The 20,440-nt window shown below is 36.1% G+C and overlaps 1 protein-coding gene across 4 annotated transcripts in view; it reads right to left on the bottom strand.

The window, feature by feature from the left end:
- Positions 1-2,505: 2,505 nt before the first annotated feature.
- Positions 2,506-20,440, bottom strand: part of CTTNBP2 (cortactin binding protein 2) — an 81,833-nt gene continuing 63,898 nt past the window's right edge. For all 4 annotated transcript variants that reach the window (XM_068996842.1, XM_068996825.1, XM_068996833.1 and 1 more), the window contains 9 exons: positions 19,610-19,762; positions 19,147-19,334; positions 16,594-16,772; positions 13,036-13,241; positions 12,622-12,807; positions 10,800-10,860; positions 9,782-9,914; positions 7,869-7,970; positions 2,506-4,186 (listed from right to left, as the gene is read on the bottom strand). In XM_068996842.1, coding sequence (XP_068852943.1) covers positions 4,028-4,186; positions 7,869-7,970; positions 9,782-9,914; positions 10,800-10,860; positions 12,622-12,807; positions 13,036-13,241; positions 16,594-16,772; positions 19,147-19,334; positions 19,610-19,762 — 1,367 coding nt within the window. In that variant the 3' untranslated portion in view covers positions 2,506-4,027. The remainder of the gene's footprint in view (positions 4,187-7,868; positions 7,971-9,781; positions 9,915-10,799; positions 10,861-12,621; positions 12,808-13,035; positions 13,242-16,593; positions 16,773-19,146; positions 19,335-19,609; positions 19,763-20,440) is intronic.

The following is a 20,440-nucleotide window of genomic DNA, read 5'->3' as shown; positions in this document are numbered from 1 at the left end:
GGCTCAAATCCCTCAGCCTGTTACACCAGAGCTGCTAAACACCTGATGGCCTCTAAACTTCTTGAATTCTATCTACCCTATTTAAGCAACAGGCTTAAGTTATTTCTTAATAACTTAAGGCCTTTTAAAGCGTTTCCCCATATTAATTCTGAATTAGTGTTAATTGCTAGAAGTCATTTCAGAGCTACGTAATTTGTTGCATTTTATTTACCTAAAAAGTGTTCTGGTGATTATTTTTTTCCTCATTTTTCTATTACAGGTTTAGTATTTTAGCTCTACAATTACTTGGCTATGATTTAACACCTGGTAAAAACCCCACACCACTTTAGACTAATGTGTAAATTGTTCATTAATGGACCATTAGTTGCTGCCTAAAAACATCTTGCAAATTGGGCAATGCAATGCAATACAGTAATACATTTCCTTTACGAACCCCCACATTCTCCAAAACCAATTTCCTGTTCCTAGGATAAACAATATTTATACTAAGTTAATTCCCCAGAGCTCCTTTCAACCTCAAAATACAACCCTTGTAAAATGCAACCAGAGGTTTGAGTGATGCTACAGCCCAGTACAACCATACCTTGTGCCCCTTAAAGTCACTTTGACTTCAAGTTTCTGAAGAACAGCCCACTTTGTAACTCTAAAGTCTCTTAACTATGGTTTGACCATCATAAACATCACTTTAGCCAGTTACAACCAAGAAAGCGATCCTTCCTCCTTTCTGCAAGCATTTTGACCACCAGAGGCTGTTTTGTTTCTCCAGTTTTACTGGAAAGCTGGAGGGTTTTGATGTATTTTGTAACTCACTTGAGCTGTATTATAGGAAGAGTTGCACCTCAGGCCTGCTGGTTTTGCTGTTGCTGATGAATGCTGCTGCCTTTGTTGAATGATGGAGTAGATTTCTTCATGCTTTTAGTTTTGGAGTTCATGCTCAGTAACCCAAAACCAAAAGCAAATATTATCTGATGGATTCAGACATTTGCTTAAGGAACATATTCCATATTCTTGTCAAGAAGAACCATAGGAGAGATGCTTAAAGCTTTTATTTTCAGGACTGGCTTGAAGTAGAGAGCTGGAATATTTAGTACTTACCAAAGTTGGTGGATGAGAAGTATCTTTCATGTTTCTCTGGCTGAAGACATTGAGATGTGTATAAAGAATGTAGTGTAGTCAGATGAAGGCTAAATTAAAAGTCTTTCACTGCCTGTGGATGGATTCAACCTTAGAAGCTTCCCTATACTTTCTGAGATACTCCTCCAAGGAGACAAGGTCGCCCTCTCTCTCCACTTACCCCTTTTAAGGCTATGGGGTAATAGCCAGGAGCAGATGCAGCACAGATGGGCATGGCCCACCACAGCACAGGTCAATCCTCTCTGCTTGAGACACAGGAAGCAAAGAGAAAGGATTTTTCCCATTACTGACCCAAAGTGAGAGCAGCTGGTATGACAAATCACACATGAGGAGTGCTGAAGACAAAGTGAAACCCTGAGCTCATGAACAGAGCCTGGCCTTGCTTCAGCACAACCTATCACAAATCAAGTGATAAGCCAGCAGAGAAGTCAGCATGTCCACAAGCAAACTGTGTTATGGTTATGTGGTGTTGACTGTTTGAAGGCCTAACAAGAGAGATTAGCACTTACTGCAGAAGAGAAGAACTAATTAGAAGATCTGCAAGATACTGTGTGATTAAAGCTGCATGGAGATCACAGACTGTTGAACTAACAGACAGACAAACAAAATGACAGCAGACAGAAGTCAAACAGGTAAAAGATGCAGATGGAGCGTTTAGGACAGCAGGCTGAAAAGGAAGCATAATGAGGGCATTGAAAGGCAATGCTAAATTTAGCAAGAGATCTAACTTTCACACCATGATCAAAGTTACTCTGTCCTCCGCAGATTTGCACGCACAGTACAGTACTGATTAGTTTTCATTCTCACAGACAATATACAGTTTTAAAATATGTCTCAAAACCTGCTTTAGGACACTCTGCCCAGTATCTTCCCACAGAGAAGCACACTGCTAACTCTTGATCTAAATGAGAGCTGACATTTCCAATGTGTATTTTAAATGCAGAACAAACCTAGCTTAGAAGCATGTCAGGATTTTTCTTTCCTTATAGCTCTTAGGAAAAAAAGTTATTATAAATTCTGATGTTGAAATTCATGCGATCTCTATGAACAGTCTTCCACTTGTGTTCCTCATTGCTATGAAATCCATACCTGAGCTTCTCACACAAGCTACCACACTGCTGCTCACTGCTTCAGCACATCAGGGATTCTACTTGCTGAGACTCACTGCTCTGACCTGCAGTGCTTTGCAGCTGACTCATTCTGCTAAGAACCACCAGCAAAAGCAGCATCCATTTTTCAGCACAAAAATGAATAAAAAATGAGTAAAAATCAGTCTCTAGAGAAATGATCTGTATTTGGTTACACATTACTATCACACAGCAAACCGAAGTCTTAGTGAAACAGCAATTGCCAAAAAACAAGGTACTTTGTAAATATATTGTGCAGGAAATGATTTCAGGAATAAGCTTCTAATATGTGATCTCTATAGAGATAACACACACACAAACTAAGAGACAGAAAGACAATATGCCATACAAAAATTTTATTGACATGAGTCTGGGATGACTGTTTTACATACAAAGGCAAAGCATTAGGAAACAGTTAATCCTTTCCTCCTCCGGGCTTAATTTGAGAAAAATGCTCCTTTGGAAATTAGAGGCATGACCATGTCATTGTTCAAGTTCTCCAAACCATCTCCCACTAACCCAACAGAAGGCAGCTAAGTCTGATCTCAAGAAAAATCTGTGCTTTTCCCTGCCTAACAGGTGAGCTATCTCAACAGTGCACATTTCCACATTCCTAAAATTTACAAGGATGTAACTGCAACTACTGTAGAAAGAGACTGGGGAAATATGCCCTGCATAGAAACTCCCTCATGGGAACATGATCTACCTCAGTAGTGGAGAGAAAAATGACAACGAGTTAATTTTAACTGCAACTCAAGTATCATTTTACAGCAATTACATCTTAAATCCACAACAGAAATTGATAATTACATAGTAACTCATTGCTACGACATTATCTTGGATAATACTGTAGTTAAGCTTTTTGCTCAAATTCCTTTTCAGTCAAATCTGTTTCTGTAAAACACTGTTATTTCTCAGATGCTTTTAAAACACTAATGAAGCATATAAAAGTTTTTACAGTATACAAGAAAAACTAAGTTAATAAATGGTCACATGTTCTTCAATTCTATCAAAGAGCAAGAGTCTGAGAAAAATAACTTTTGTTGCATTTTAATTTCTCAATCTCTTTCCTTTTTTAAAAGATGAAAGTTATAAAGGAAATTCATTACATTTTAGATGAAGAGAAGCTTGAGAAAAACAAAATCACAATTCAGCAGGCAGATGATGATGAAATCAAAGTATTTAATATGGCTTGTAGCTGAAAGTAATTGATCTGCAATTCCAAACATTTCAGTTATTGCCACATTCACTAATTTTTCATTAAGTGAAGATAAAACATGTCTTTAAAATGCATGAACAATAGCTTTAAGCCATTGTTGTATATATTGTGCAACTCATCTGAATGCAGGTTAACGTGAACTTAATAGAATATATTTATGTACAGTATATACACAAACAGAATCCTGTGGTAGGTACCCCTGAATATTATCATTTAAATAGTAATTTTCATAATAAAAGAAGAAAAAACCCAACCATCTATGGAGGAGGCAAAATGCGCATTTCTGAAGTTTAAATCAATATAATTTCCAGCTGATGTACATAGAAATAAAACCGTGGTCCTGTACAAACTTTATATTACAGGGTAACAGTTTGTTTTTAAAAAATATTTACATATTTAAGTACTTGTTCTTTGCAATAGAGATTATATGAACACAGAAAATTGTAAGATAGGCAGGTTTATTTATTGGATTTTTCTATTTGTTCATTTTTGTGCAAATTCCAAATCTCTCTTTTTTTTGTTATTATCTGCCTCTATTTGCCTTGTATTACTGCTGCTGCTTTTTTTTAGTATTCTGAGAAGGCTGGGTGACTTTACTTCTAGGAACAGGAAGAAAAGATTTAACTCTTGAAACACCCAACTCTGTCTTTGATTTACTGTTGCTGCTTTCCACAGTTCGACTGCTGCTGAGAGGACGCATTCCATCCTAGAAATGAAAACAAAGCATTTTGTGTATAAATAAGTATCACTGTTTGACATGAAAAACAACCAACCAACCAACCAACCCAACCAGCTCCATGGAACTCTTGTTATTTACAATCTTTTGCAGTTTAGTATGAGAGTTTCTTACTATTTGGTGATCAAACCATGGGTCATTTTTGCTTCTTTGACTGAAAGGAAACATCATCATCATCTTAGAATACCAAAATAAGGCAATGAGGCTTTTGCATTGCCATTGAAAAAAACTTAAACTTGATTCTCAGATGTCTCAACTTCAGGACTACTGAAAAAAAATTATATGCTCTTTCTTTTATTGCTGTGGAAAAATGACAACTGCAGCCACAGTTAAAAGGGAAAAATGGAAATTTATAGTTACAAGCAAAAAATCAGGTTCATGGCTTGAATAAAAATATTCAATTTTTTTTGTACCATCAAGGCCATAAATAAGAACAAAATACTCATGAGAAAAATAATACTTCAAGAATGGAACTTGAAATGTTAGTTACATTTTAATCCATAATCATACAAATTGTTTTCTTAAAATTAGATTGTCTGGGGGTGATTCATAATGGTGGTGTATCCCATAACCATCTGTGCCCAAAAGTCATTAGTTATCTTGAAGGTTCCACAGCTGGGAATCTTCTGTGTGTGTGTGTGTGTGTGTGTGTGTGTGTGTGTGTGAATTTGCTTTGGCACTCATGTTTTGGAAGTTGTGTGTGCAGTCTCTGTCCCACTCCCTGTGATTCGGGAATTGGAGGCTCCACAAGCCTGCCCTGGTTCAAGCCACCATTAGCCACATCTAGCCAAGAGGATCCAGTCCAGCTGCCCCATCTTGCCTGCCCCTGCCTCTAAGGAGACAAATTTCCTCTGGGTTTCCAGCCCCCTGGATCCAAAGAACTCCAGTCAGAGCTCCATCTATCAGGAGACAAGCTGAGTGAGAGATTAAGAGAACAGAGTAGGGGCAGTGGGGAAAAGACTGGCATCATTTTTCCCTTTGTCTTTCAACCCACGTGAAAATCCAGGACACCATCTTGGGGGGTGTGCCCAGCAATTTCTGTTCTGGGTCTCTCTTTTCGTTTTGGGGAGTCTGCAGGATTGAGCACTTTTGCATCTGGTGGTTATTTGCTGTTGTTTCTGACTGTTACTGTTCTGCTTGTTAGTAAAAGGGTATTTTTTCACTTAATCCACTTGTATTCATTCCTTATTTGGAACCCTAAGGGAGATAGCTAGACACAGAGGCTTCTCCTTTGAATTGTCATAAACCAAGACAGTGTCTCGAAGTATTTATGCTAAGAAGCTACATTCTTTAAAACTGGACATATTCACCCTTGCCAAACCTAGATATCTGAAGTGCCAAAATCAGGTATGCTGTCAATTTTGTTCATCTATAGTCAAGAAGAAAGAGGTTAGTTAGGCCCTGACTAACACAGATCTTTTATGAGAGAACGGGGAAATTGGATCTTGTCTGTTACCATCAGCTGAATCCAGATCCCCCTCTGGGCAGCAATATTAAAAAGTTCATTTTCACCATCAGCTACTGCTTTTCACATAAACAGTAGGAACATGAAAACACTGTTCATCATGGGTCCTTATTAGTCCCTTAATTCCATCAATTTGTTTGCATTCTGGATCAAAGATTTTGCTTTGCCTTTCTCCTTCACATACTTGCAAGCATTTTTTCTTCCAGCCAATTAAAAGAATAGTTAATTATGGGTATGCTACCCTTTTAAGTAATTTGTCTCATTACCATTGATAAGATCTCCTCTGCTCATGCATATTGCTTTTGTTACCTAGAGGACTCTCTTCACTTTCAGAAAAAGGATGCTTTTCTGATCTCAAACCCTTAATTTCACCAGTTCTTGCTGATGCATAAGTTCATCATTGCTACAATTGCCTCTAAAAGTTTGACTTCTGCTTCCAAAGGAGTGTGCTCTTCTAAATTTCTGATATATTTGTTTTAATAATGACTAAATCTAGCAATAAAACTTGTCACTCTATTAGACCTCTTCCCCCTCTAGCAGAAGGTTGGGTTACATTTCCTTCATTTTGGACAACATTTCCCCCCCAAAATAATTTTTAATTCTGTATGAAATCTTTTGACCAAGTTTTTCAAAAACCTCCCAAGTAGCTAAGCTTGTCTAGTCAATATAATAAGCTTGCAAGTCAATATAATGCCTTCTGTTGTTATTAGGAATTTTTAAAGAGAAAAAATAACTAGGAAAAATGTACAGTAGGAACTGGTAGGTCAGCTGACTTAGCCAATTATCCAGGCATCACTACTATGTGAAGCTCTGATTTGGGATGCCTGAAAATGTGTTTAGAGAGCTATTTGAAAAGAGTACACCTACTTGTGTATCTGCAAGGTTAAAATTATTTCTTTTAGTGGAGACTGTTCTATGGATTTTAAGTAAAATTACAGAAAGTATTCTAACATTCTGAATATTTAGATATGAAGAAATATGATTGCAAGGCTGGTAACTCATCTGACCCTGAGATTGGCTCAGCTGGTCAGAGCATGGTGCTGATAACACTAAGGTTCTGGGTTCAGTCCTCATATGGGCCATTCACTTCAAAGTTGGACTCGAAGACCCTTGTGGGTCCCTTCCAATTCAGAATATTTGGTGATCTGTGAATGTCAGCTCTTTTAATGCTAAGGTGTAGAAGTTAATCCAGTTTCAAGGCTATTTCATTGTATCGGCAGAAAATGATGTCTCTAGAAAACAATTTATTGCAGTCAGATAAAACATTGGGATTGGCCTCCAAAAGACCCATATCAAGGGAACACAGAAGACCTGGTAAGGGAACACAAACCACAGATTATGCCCTGGCTAAGATTAATTGAGCTCAGAAGCTCTCTTGATGTTCAAAAACACAAGAAGCAAAAAAGAAAAGGGAACAAAATGTAACAACAGAGAAAACATAATTTTCCAAAGAATGAAAACTAAGCAGGACGTAATCTCATCTTTGCATTTAATAGGAATGGTAGCACCCACAAACAATAATATAAATTTCTCAAAAGAAGATGACAGTGGACTTAACTATATCTACCAGTAATATTCATCTTACCTTCCCACTCTGAAACTACTCTGAAGTTACTGAAGTTTGTTTACATAAATAACATAGTAAGATGACTGTATATTTCAACAAATAGTTAGGTCAAAAAAAGGAACTGCTAACCTTTTAAAAAAATGCTGTTCTTCACAAACTTTGGTAGTACCATGTGTTTTCAGTATTTCTGCCCCTGAGAGCTTTGACATCAGAGCAACCAGCAATTTTACATCAAGAGTTTTAAAAGCGGTGCTTTTGCAAACTTACTGAATGATATTGAGGGGAAACAACAAACCCAGTTTTTATTTCTCTTCATGGCTGATGGAAATAACTTATAATGTCAATGTAATGTCAAAAATACTTGGCCTAGGGATATGGCTTCATATAAAAGCCAAAACTAAGTGCAAATACATCCATTGTTTTAATAAATCTTTATCTTCTATTAAGACACATGAAAGAAACTTGGTATAGTAGTCTAGCAACTTTCCTAGGAATTATGTCAGTTTTTTCCTGTAATAAACAGGGCACTAGTTAGGGCACTTAGGATCCACTCAGAAATTCAGATTTTGGAGAAACTCAAGACACCTTTCCTATCGTAACATAAAACTCATTTCACCTACCTTTTGTGCTGTTGTTTTATTTGGGTTAGTACCACTTGCTGAAAATACAGGAATGTTCTTAGAGTTACTGAACATCAATAACTCATCCTTAGAATCTGCAATCTAAACAAAGATAAGAAAAAGGTGATTTTTTTAGTTATTCACAGAGATTATGTTTCAATTTGCCAATTTTTTATTTTATTTTCATGGTTTCTATGCAATACAATGCATAAATATCCAAAGAACAATTAAAATATCTCTTATTTACTCCTGAGTGCATTTTTAGAAGATAGGAGATAGAGATTTCATATTAACTATTATCAGAGGAAGATTAAACATACATTTCCAGAGTAACACTATTCAGTGGAGCTTAAGTGCACTTTCCCATTAAATTTTACCCAGCCCCCAGGAAAATTAGAGAAAGGAATAATCATTTTCTCTTCCTCCTGCCCTGTTTCTTCCCTACTATTTTTCCTTCCCTTTTCCTATTTTTCCTGATCGGGAAATAACAGCTAGAGCTGCTGTCCTCACTGAAAACTAGGTATTTTATCCTGGGGCAAGCTGATCCAATTCAATTCTGCAACTGCAAAAGCACTCAATCCCAACTCAGTGGAGGCAGCAGGAACATATTTGAGTGAAAGGGCAAGTTAAAGAGCAGAAGTAATTATTCCATTGGCAGCCTGAATTTACACCACACAAAGAAAGCATGCAACAGCACCCTTACTTCTGCAAGGCTCTACTAGGCAGCTGGGGAATTAGCAACAGAAATTCCAGCCAAGGATGGTTCCACCCATGGTGAGGAAACTGAACAAAAGACATGACATCTATCTCCTTCCTTATCTAACCCCTATTTCCTTGAATTGTCATCAACAAGCAATTACACTTTGCATGTTATTAACCACAATTTTAAGTTGGTTACCATTTCTTTAAGCACATCCCATTCTTTTAAGGATAGCTACGATAAATCCCTGCTAACTGACTAGTGATTAGCCTGCCAGCTTGGTGCATGACTCATGAATGTACTGTAAATACTTTAAGAAAAACAACCCAAAACAAAACACTATAATAAAGAGTTTCAATAAATAGGTTGAAAAATCTTCCCAAACACAGTATTTCTTTTTTTAATAAAAACTTGGTTGTCCTCTAAGGATAAACAGAATACTTAATAAAGCAAAACTAATGGAACTGCTGTTCAGGGAAGTCCTAGAGGATGTCATGCACAGCCTAACTGGACAATAGCCTAAGACTGACTCTATCCATGTTTCAAAAGATATGGAACAGCTGCTCCAGTGTGAACACAGCCTGCTGTCACAGCCATCCACTTCAGCTGTGCTAGGAAGAAAGATGAAAAAGAATAAATAGCTTCAGCCGCAGGGAAAGCTGCATGGTATTGGTATAAAAGGAAAAATGAGAGAGATCCACAGTTCCACACTCTGAATACACACAACAGTTTCCCAGTGGGAGCAATGCAGCATGAAACACAACAAGGGAATGGTAATGCAGGAATGGCTGTTCTCAGAGAAGTGGTCACAGCACCAGCCTGACAGAGTTCAAGAAGTGTTTGGACAATGCTCTCGGGCACATGGTGTGACTCTTGGTGTGATCCTGTGCAGAGCCAGGTGCTGGATTCAACGATCCTTGTTTGTCCCTTCCAACTCAGGCTATCCTATGATTTTATGAACTTAGAAATTTGAGCCTCCACTGCAAAAACCTCTACAAGAAAAATTGGTGAAGTTGTAATTTAAAATAGTATATGTTAAACTAGAACACTTTCCCTCAAATGTATAATTTATTAGTTGACTTTGGCTTTTCCCAAATAATTGAGTAATTTTCTTCAGTTCAAGCAGGGCTTGTAAATTAAAAATTTATTTTAAACACATAACAAACAACTGAATATGGTAATGTAGTAAATTATTTAAAAGCCTTGTGTTTACCTTGCTTATATCAGGCTCAGATTTGCTGGAACACATACTTTGAAGTTCCTGCACAAGATCTACTTCATCATCAGAACCAACAGACAGCCTTTGCTCCAGATTTAATGTTCTCATATGATCCTTCTCTGAAGATCTTAAAGCATCCAAACAAACAATCAGAGAGAACATTTAAATTATTATACAGAATTTTAAAATAAATATTATAAACACCTCAAAAATAGTATTTTTTTCCAAATGACCTTTACTACCACAAACAAAACCAAAATGACATCTGATGAACTGACAGCAGTAGTTGTCAATAATTACCTCATAATAAATCTTTCTATACAAATTGTTCTCTCTATTCTGAAAATCTAACAAAGGATTCCTCTGTCTAATATTTTCAAAGACTCCCCTCTTTTTAAGATGCAGCAATCAATTTTATTCCACTCTACTCTTTGGAAGTAATTCCAAAACCTTAAAAAATCCTCTGGCATATTGGAAGCATAAATATTCTATTTTCTCTGCGCCTGTGAATAAGGTAGAACTGAGGTTTCAGACTGAAATAAAGTCTCAAATGCAGTTCCCTCTAGCTAATTCATACACTTTCTCAGAGAAACTCTATCATTTGGAGTAAAGTGCATGTACTGTACCATCTTGAACTGCCATTCAGCAAGCTGAAATAGCCAGAGGAGTTTTTAAAATATAATGCCAGTTGATAAAAGCATACAGTCAAGTTTTCAAGTTAGAGTAAGCGTTACATAATAGTCTTAAATTATAGACTATTCTGTAACATAAAAAGACATGCTGTACTGCAAGGTTTGAAATAAAGAAATGGATTCTAAAATTATATCAAAGTATATAAATTTTATTTCGTCTCAAAAATGAAAATTAAAAATACTTCCTTTCTGCAGATACGGGATCAAAATATTACCAAAAAAACCTATTAATCCATTCATTATAGTATGCTGCTTTGCAACAGAATGTTATCACCTTTATTTTTTGCAAAGTGTCACAAAAACCAGAAATTAAAACTTACTTTGTGGTGAGAGAAGCTCTTTTCTTACAGTTTGGTTGCAACACAGTCTTAGATTTTATACCTGCACAAAAAAGAGGTTGACTTGTTAGTGTGTTACCATGTGCACTGATTTCTTTATTTTAAAATCTGTGGTAAACAGGGATAATGTGTTCCCATTTACTAACTAATTATGTCAATAGAGTCTGTCAAAGATCAGAATACATCCCTTGAAAGTGTTCAGTGTAGCATCAGAAACTGCTAAAATGGCAAATAGGGCATGAGCTGCCTAAGCTTTTGTGAAAGAGAGAACATAAGGTTTCTGTGTTAGGCAGTTGAACCACCTTTACTGGTTCTCCCCAAGAGAAATTGCTTGTCAACAAGAAAATATTTAAATTTGCTTCATGGAGGTAAAATCAAACAATTTACCTTTACCTGGAAACAGGAACAGCATTTGATTCTGACAGTCCGAAATAGAAGACTACTAAAATTAATTGACTATTCAATTTTTAACTTATATTCACAGATATGAACTGGATTCCAAAACATTCTCAGGTACAAGATACAACATCAACCGTCCTACTTCAGGTTATGTTCATTATTTCTTAAATCCTCTGAGTGGGATTAGAGAAGTTCAAAACTCGGAGAACTGGCAATCAGGACACTAGAGATGCAGTCAGAAAAAGCAGACTTCTTTCTGAACAAGGGCTGAAGAAATGAATAGCTCATTTTAGTGCTGCAAAGTAGCAGGCATCAAGCATTTTGGTCTTTTGTATATGCGGTGATTGAGGTGGAATCTTACTGTTCCTAAAGTGTGTGTGCATGTGTGTGTAAGCCGCCTTCTCTCTCTTCCTGCATCTTCCCTCTGAAGTAGTTACCTTCATTTTCAGAAAGCAAATACTTTGATTTTTTTCCCTGGAAGTTTTTTTCTGTTCAATATTATATTTAGTTACAATATTACTAAGTTTTCCATCTAGAAATATGTGTCCTTTAGAAGAATTACATTGCTTCCGAAAATATCCAGTCATTATCTCTGTGTAATAAACTGCTTGTTATATGACTTAGAATATTGAGGTAAAAAGATTTTTCAAAAGTGTCAGCCACAAATATAACATCCACATTTATACACGTGCACAGACCCAGTCATATAAAGCCTTCTTTATCAAGAAACATACTGAAGATGATGTGGAAACTTCTTGAAAACCTTACAGTATCTGTGACTACATAAAATTCTCTACATTTATTTTTTGCAATTAAAGTGAAAATCAAATCAAAATCTTCAATTTAAACCCATGTATCTCCTTCTTCCACTGCAGGGCTTCTAGATTACTCAATTTTTCTAGTAAGACTGAACAAGGGATGCATGATCTGGGGAGGAATGTATTAATTTATTTTTACCTGGATTCACTCAGTAATAATTACAGTAGTGAAGTTATAAAGTAAGTGTAAGGAAACCCAAAAAAGTATGTATACTGTAAATATGGAGCAAATCGAAGGAGTACCAATAAAGTAATGAAGCTTCCTCTCATCTCGTATGGGTGAAGAGACTCATACGGTGTCATTCCACACAGTCAGAGGTGGAACCACTGCTTATAATTCCACCATCTGAGCCAACCTCATTATCAAACAGAAAGGGCATTAGAACAACCAAAATTAGTTAGGACACCTCACAGTCACAAAGAAGTAATTTTGGGAGGAAAAAAGTAAACAGTTTTTTACTGGTGAACATAAATACAAGTGTCATTTAATTGATGAATTTTAATTCATGATGTTGGAGAAACATCTGATTTGCATCTACACAGTTTAACCCCCCACAACTTTCAGAACTGAAAATAAAAAGATTTACCTTCAGTATTAGTCTCCTGCTTATTCCATGACTGGGAGGACAAATGGCCTGACTTTTTGCGAGGACTTGTACTCACTTTTCTCCAAGAAGCATTCTCACCTCTTTTCTTACTACAATTTTTGTAGCTCGAAGCCACAGACAAAGGAAAATTTCCTCCCTTAAAATCTGCTATATAATTATCTAGCTCTGAAACAAAAGTAAAACAGTGTTAAGAAGAATTGACTGTTGCAAATGGTTCTTCTTAGAGTACTTTATACAACTACTTAGTTTAACAGCTGTAAATGCTTTTAACCCCACCACTTCCCTTCAGAACTACAGTTATGTTTTGTAGACTTTTTAAAAATGGAAGGAAGCAGTTAAAAGCCCCATAAAAGCAACATACAACTACTTGGCTTTCAGACAGTTCACTCTTACCTGGTCTGGGTAGAGGACAGCCATGCAAAACAGCTTTATTTAGCAAGATACTGAGAGCAGCCTTAACAACAGCCTGTTGCCCTTGGCTAGGATTTTTTTTGGCTACTGCTTGTCCTGGTAGAGATGGTCTTTTCACAGAGGCTCTGGAGAGTATGGCTTCTTGTACTCTGGGAGCTATCACAGCATTCCATAGCTTGGACATCCACCTATGGTACAAAACCAATCCTTTAACTTCAAAAATAATTATCAAAACCTGTGATTTTATACTTTGGTAACATATCAGATTTTGTATTTTCAAGAAGCACCCCATTTCAGAGAGGGACTGATTTTATTTAAGGTAGGGTTTACTTGTTTGCTTTATATTAAACTATTTGATCTACTTTTTTTTAGGTTGCCTTGACAAACTTACCACCTGATGCTTTTTCTTCTTCAGATATGGACTATAAAACATTCTTTTAATTTTAAGGCTAAAGAAATGTCCCAGAAAGATGAGTGTTCATATATATATAAAAAAATTATTTTAAAAAGTGCATGGAGAAACTTCCATGCTTGCAGGTGTTCATTCCTAGCCTATTTGCTGCCAGCATGGGAAAAAGGAGGTATTCACTTATGGTTGTACCCCTTCCAGTACTCTTCCATTTCCAAACTTGTCCAGTTTACAAGACATTTCTATTCATACATCTGCCTTGCTCTCACTCTCCTTTTCTTTATTTGATCTATGGTGAACTGTGTTTCCAGGATGCCGTGGATTTTCCAGATTGTCTGGTTTAAAGACTGGGTCTGATTTTGATTCAAAAATTCGATTAAAAGGGACATGAGTCTTCTGTGACTTTTGCTTTTCTAAGAGAGAAGTATTACGTTGTATTAGCAAAGAAGGGAAAAATTTGTGTTAGGGAAAAATAAATGTTATTTCTTGTAACTTAGGAGTTCTCTGGGGATAAAGGCTAGAAATTTTAGACTTAGGGCTCAGCTCACATCTACAACGTACACTGAGACCATCTTTTTTAGACCAACTCCAACTCTTTTTGTTTATTCTTACACTCTCTTACAAGAGGAAGATGATAAGATTGAGTCAGACGGTTTGCATTAAAGGTCTGTAAGAAATTATAGGCTATCACACTGTGTTCAGCTTTGCAGAAATCCATTCAGAAAATGTGAAGGCTAAAATGTCTGCTTGACTTAAATGGACCATTTTGCTGGATACATTGATGCACTGAAGCCATCTTATTACCTAAAATATTATGATGACTTTTTTGGGGGGGGAGAGGGTTTCCATTTCTTTTTTAAATTTAGAATGCATGAATTATTTGAAAGGCGTATTTTTGATCAGTTGTGAAGCATAAGATTGCGCTTTTATGATCTATAAATGCTCAAAGTACTTGCATAAGCTTGATAAAGTTACATTACTTAGAAAAATAATTAGTATAGTTGTTAAAATACAATGTAAAATGTGTATTGGAGATGTTCCTTGAAGCTTCCTTAGCATAATGTTGTAGATATTATTCCATAGAGTTACAGTCTGCTTCTGCTAGCTAAGCTACCAAAATAAACAATTGCTAGTATTTTAGTCATTAAGAACTATCTTTTCAATTTCTGCCTAGGTAAGCTTTCAACATTTTGCAATACTGCCAGTATAAATGGTCAGAAATGAACACTGCAAAGATAGAATTAATTGAGGCCATTCTAATCTAACAGTTAACAACTGATGGGGATGCTCTATAAACAAAACTCCAACCTGGTATTTAAATTCAGTTTTAAATTTGTGCTCATCTTGATGAAGTCCCCCATTCTTTGATATAGCTGACACTTAGGGGAGGTATAACACACCCCCGCCTCGATAAAGGGCTGCAAAGTGAAAGTCGTTCCTGTTGGAACATCATCTTCAATTCCCTAAACCTAAACCAAGAAAAAATGTAGTTAAAATTTTCTTCATTTCTTCACTCTACTCACCAAAACAGGTGAAGCTACATGGAACACACAGCAGGAAAACTATTTTCCTGTCACATGTTCTCTCTGCCTTCCCTACTGCTGCTTCTTCCTCTTCTCTCATGCTAATACTGAGCCCAGAGTGAACCCAGTTTGTAGATAGCTGTCTGCTGTCCTAATGAATTGGACTGACTCAGAGAAGCTTTACTAAATGCAAAAAGCAGCAGAATAGCACAGTGGAGAGGAAGGGCAAGAGGAGAGGAGTAGTTAATTGGATTGAAATAACAGCAACCAGTGAGCTGTTAATTAAAAGCTATTTAATACATGACCTCACTCTCAGCCATCATGCTGCTAAACTAAAAGTGTCCAGTAAGAGCTCACTGGGGCTGTGCTTTCAAATTGTTTATTAGTGGATGGAAGCTACATTAAAAAGAAGTCAGATGGCATATGGCTACAATAAAGGACATTTTAGGGTTGTACTCAAAATAAAGCATTGTGAAACCAGTCCAGGTTACACTGAGGAGAAATCCAAACTCAGGAATGTATAACTAAGATATCTAAAGAATAGGTTTTTTCTGTCCTCTAATAATTCACTGCAATAAATACATGATTAAAACATTTCAGAGGACATGATTCAAGAGGAAGGTGGGAGATAGATGCATGGTATGCTTTATTCCTTTTTTATTTCCCAGCACCCATAAAATTTCAAGTCAATGCTACAGCCACATTTAGACTTTGATAATTACTCTGAAGATTATCTAATCTGTACTTTCAGAGAATAAAAAGGAGAATGAACCAGCAAAATGTATCAAGATCTGCAGATAGAACATGAAATGAGACAGCCTCTGCACATGCTAAGCAAAGGCCCCTGGAAGAAGGGTCAGCAGAAACTAGTACAAGAGAAGGAACAGAAGTGGTGACCTGCCCTGTGAGAAGAGTTATGTCACATTTCCAAATGGTATACTTTGAATTCTGAGTAAGTCTGAATCTTAATTAGGGGCTCATTAAATTTCTGATATAGCCAAACAACATCTTAGTGTGAAATTCATATCATTTAAAATTCTCTAACTATTTCTTCTATCATTTGCTAGCATTTGGAGTTGGAATGTGATCAGATGTTTATGCATTTGTAGCAAGAAAAGCCAAAATTTCCATAATTTAAAAATTTTTTTTATGTTACTGGCCAGCTAGCCATATGTATAACTAAATGTATATACCTGCCCTACTCACTAAAATAATATATCTCTAAACTGTGTATGTTTTAAAATTATACCACATATTTTAAAAAAGTGAGAAATCATTCTCCAAACACAATTTCAAAAGGAGACTTTACCAACTTTTCAAGCTCAGAATTCTTGAATCTTTTAACCTCTGTGTCAGAAAATAAATGAAAGATAGCAAGAAGACTGACTTTTGCACAGTAATAGACACCCATTGCCTATTTGTGTCCTTGAGAATTGCCCTTCTAGTAATTAAATAGCCAATAGAAGTTTAAAACTTTCAGCAACTTCTACTGAAATACTTTTCTAAGGTTGCTGAGTCAGCAGGGTTTTGGGAGAAACACAGCTACTACATTTGTGGTAAGTACGTAGTTGGCACTGAACAGCACCATAAAGGAAACAAAATTCTTACTTGACTGTTGCTTGGCTGTGCCCTGGAACCACAGGACAAGAGAAGAAATGCTTTGGTCCCATAAGTGCTTCAGGTGCTCCTAGACGTGATAAGCAAGAGTTCAGCTGGTGCCAGACAACAATAATCCAGTCTATGACCTTGCACACAGGATCACATGGAGGAGGTACTTTGCCTCTGAACTGCAGGGAGAAAAGATGTTTGACATGGCATAAGACCAGAGCTGCAAACCCTTTCCTTGAAACCCCAGGAAGGCTTGGGGTTTTTTTATTGCATGTGTTGCTATCGAAAGATCAGGAACAGTCAAAACCAGGTCAAACCCTTTTACAGAATATATTGACATCTTGCTGTATTAAAACTTACTTTCCCAACTACACTTCAAAAGATATATCCTTATCAATAAACTGACATACCTTTACTTTCTTGTGGGAAACCGAGACAGAAATTTTGGTAGCAGTGCTTTTTCTACAGTGTTTAAGACTAGGATTACAAGAGATGCCTACCATATACAATGCAATGTATATGATACAAATAAGGCATATGAAAAAATGCCCAATCACACTGAACAGGAATATCTGATCCAGACATATTCTCAGTGGATTTTCATATTGATTTTAGATCTAGTAGCAATGAAGGAAAGATGTCTTCCTCTAAGACTTGTGTTTTTAGTATGCCTTGTTAAGGGCAAATTATGTAGTGCCAGAAAAATCTCCTGTTTCCTCTGACTTAAAATTACAGTCTTCTTCATCCTAATCCTAGGATTATCCTCTGTTACATTTTAAATTAAAGGAAGCATTAAAAGATGCACCAGGGTTAGTAATCGACAGCACTGAAGCCAGAGCCTCTCGACAGAGTCTATGGGTGAACTTAATGTAGAAAAATATTTAAACTGCTCCCATATATCCTAATAGTTCAAACTAAGAGGAAAAGAGCTTTTCACCTGAAAACATGAATATTAAGGCACAAACAGAGCAATGAACTTTGAAATAGTCTATGTGCACAGTAAATGTGCTTCTACTTTGATTTAGATTTTTATAACAGATTAATCTTTCCTCTATTTTTGACTTTGAAATCCACTATTTTCAGTCCCATAACAACTGGCATTTGAGTTTACATGTGGCACATGTATGTATTTCAAAAAATGTGCTACCACACTGGGCATTTCAATATTTAATTAGGGAAGATACAGGAAGACACATGGCTTTTTTCTCCAAATAGCCACCATCTGCATATATGCTTCAGAAAAAATAAACTTAATGAGATTACTACCAAATTCTGTTCAACTTCAGTCAGAGGTAGGAGCCTATTACATTGTCAAATTCTAACCTATGAGACTAAGGATTTCTTTCAAGCCTAAAAAAATAGCCATCTGTTATGTGATGCTGCAAGTTCTTGTATCCAAACTAGTTTGGCAGAGTCTGTCTGATGCAGTGTTTGACTATGAGCAAGTCCTAACTGAAAAAACATAATCTAAGAAAAGTAGTCTATTAAGAGTTCCATAGATTACAGATGATTCCTTTTTTTTCTATTCTGTATTCCTGTTCTTGCAATTAAAGAATACTTAGGAACGTTTCTAAATTTCCTCATTATCCTGGCTGAAATGTTCAATTACCACACATTTCCTCTTCAGGATCTCTTTGAATCAGTAAGCTTTTATAACTGAGAACTGTGGCAAAGGGTACAGGAGATGACATCCCCAAGGATAACCAAGATAGATCCAGCTGAACACTCAGAACTGACAGTAGGTCTGTTATTCCACAACAGGACTCTTTATTACTGACAGTTTTTTCTATTCCCAGAACAATCTCCCTTTTTAAGCCTGCTAAAAACTGCTGCCAAGATTATTTTCCTTTGCAGCTGTTTTGATTAAACACCCTTTGCCAATGTCTAACACTGCCTGACTGTCAGTAATAGCTGCTATCATGCTCAAATGGTATTCCAAGTAACTTTCAAAAGTCCACAATTCTTCTTTTGCCTGTATCTTTCTTTTCATTTCCCATCTTCATTTATTTATTAGTATTAAAACAGACTTCCCATCCTTACTGTCTTTTGGACTTTTGTTCTAGCTTCAACAGACCTATTGGCTCAAAACAACTTTTCTGATTTTATAATTTGCCTGTCTTTTGATTTGAAAATCATGTAAAATATTTTTTCTGCTTAAAACTTAGACAAAACACATATATGACTATCTTATTTCAGATATTGAGAATAAATTATTTGAAAAAGAGATTTTATGTCTGTTGAACCGATTCTTACTATCATTCTCAGGTAGAAGCTGAAAAAAATTACTGAAGGATGTTTCATGAGGGGAGAGGCAAGTAGCCACAGGATGATTATTTGCAACCAACCAATAATTTATGCCAATCAGTCATGGCCATATACCTTTCTACGAAGCCAAGGACAACATTTCCAGATACACAGCCTGTATCTTCCTAGAAACGAGTGCTTTTTTCCTGAAACAACTTAAGTTATCTGCTCTGCTTTTGGCATTACCATTGTACATATTTCACAGAGCTGGTGATGAATGCAACTGCTGAAGCTGATTCGAGTTCTTACCTTGTTTATAACTTTCCTCCTTAAAATCCTCTCAAGCAAGCCTCGCATTGGCTCCCCATCCCACCTAAGTTGGACCCAACGGAAATGCTGCTGAACCAGCAGGTCAGAGCCATGAAGATGGCACTTTGCGATGGTCCCCAATAAAAAGCAGTTCTCATGAAAGTAAAAAGCACCAGAAACTCCATTTGCTAAAAAGGAATCATAAAACACTTAACTGAAATATTCAAAGCCTTGACATGATTCATGCAAAAGCACGAAGCAGTGACATAACTAGAAAGGTAAAAAAACCCACAAACCACCATCAATTAGCTTAAAAACATGCTAGCTTTGTTAAGGACAACTGTTCACAATAGTATATAAAAACTGAAAAAATTACATTTTTCTCCTGTTTCCTGTTTGTTGTATATTACAATAAAACTGTGCTGTAGTAAAAGCATTTCTGCAACCCAAGGTCTTTAAATACCTCTTTGAATAGTGCAGGGATTTTCCGAACTTCGATTCTCAAGAGGTGCTAGAAAATCTCCTAGTAATTCAGACAAAGCAGCTCTCTCCAGATTTTCTAAAATCACAATTGTTGTCTTGTTTACAGGAGGATGTTTCACCGGGATCAGACAAGCTGAAAGAGAAAAATCCCATTAATGTCTACTTAGGAAAATTTACTTCTATTTATGCATACAGAATTTACTGCTACTAATACAATGGAGGATTTTTAAAAAGTTTTTTTCCTTTTTAACTTGTTTATAGGATAGTAAGTTTAAAATTGAAAGCATAAAATCAAACAATAAAAAGAATTTCATACTGTATATTAAGAAAAAAAATGAAAGCTATGATTAAAATAAATTCCTGAAATGGCTATAATAGGATCTTCATAGATAGGAAAGATTTCAGTACGCTGAATATAAATACAACAGAAAAGATAGCAAGGACCTCTTTAATCATTTCTTTCATTTGCTGTAATACATCTTAGACTTTCAACATGTACTCTTTATACCATGTAATGATAAAAGGTTTAAGAATAGTCCATGTTTATAAGAAACTTTATCATTCTATGAGATAGTAGCAAACGAATAGGTAATCTTCTCTTCAAAACTTCCTTCAGTATCTTTAAGAATCACTCAAATAATCAGAGCTAATATGAGGCAAACCCAGTAGCACCTGAATCTAATAGGCATTAAAATTACATCTATTCATTTTTTTCACATTTTAAATACTTTCCTTTAATTTTCCTGATTTTAACATCTTATTGCTTAAAAAAGACACAGCTTCCCAAGTGTTCTTGTAACACTAAATCCCA

Source organism: Aphelocoma coerulescens, chromosome 1A (assembly GCF_041296385.1).
Source record: "Aphelocoma coerulescens isolate FSJ_1873_10779 chromosome 1A, UR_Acoe_1.0, whole genome shotgun sequence".
NCBI classification, from domain to species: Eukaryota; Metazoa; Chordata; class Aves; order Passeriformes; family Corvidae; genus Aphelocoma; species Aphelocoma coerulescens.
The sequence above is the reverse complement of the archived record's forward strand: the minus strand, read 5'-3'. Positions and strand labels throughout refer to the sequence as shown.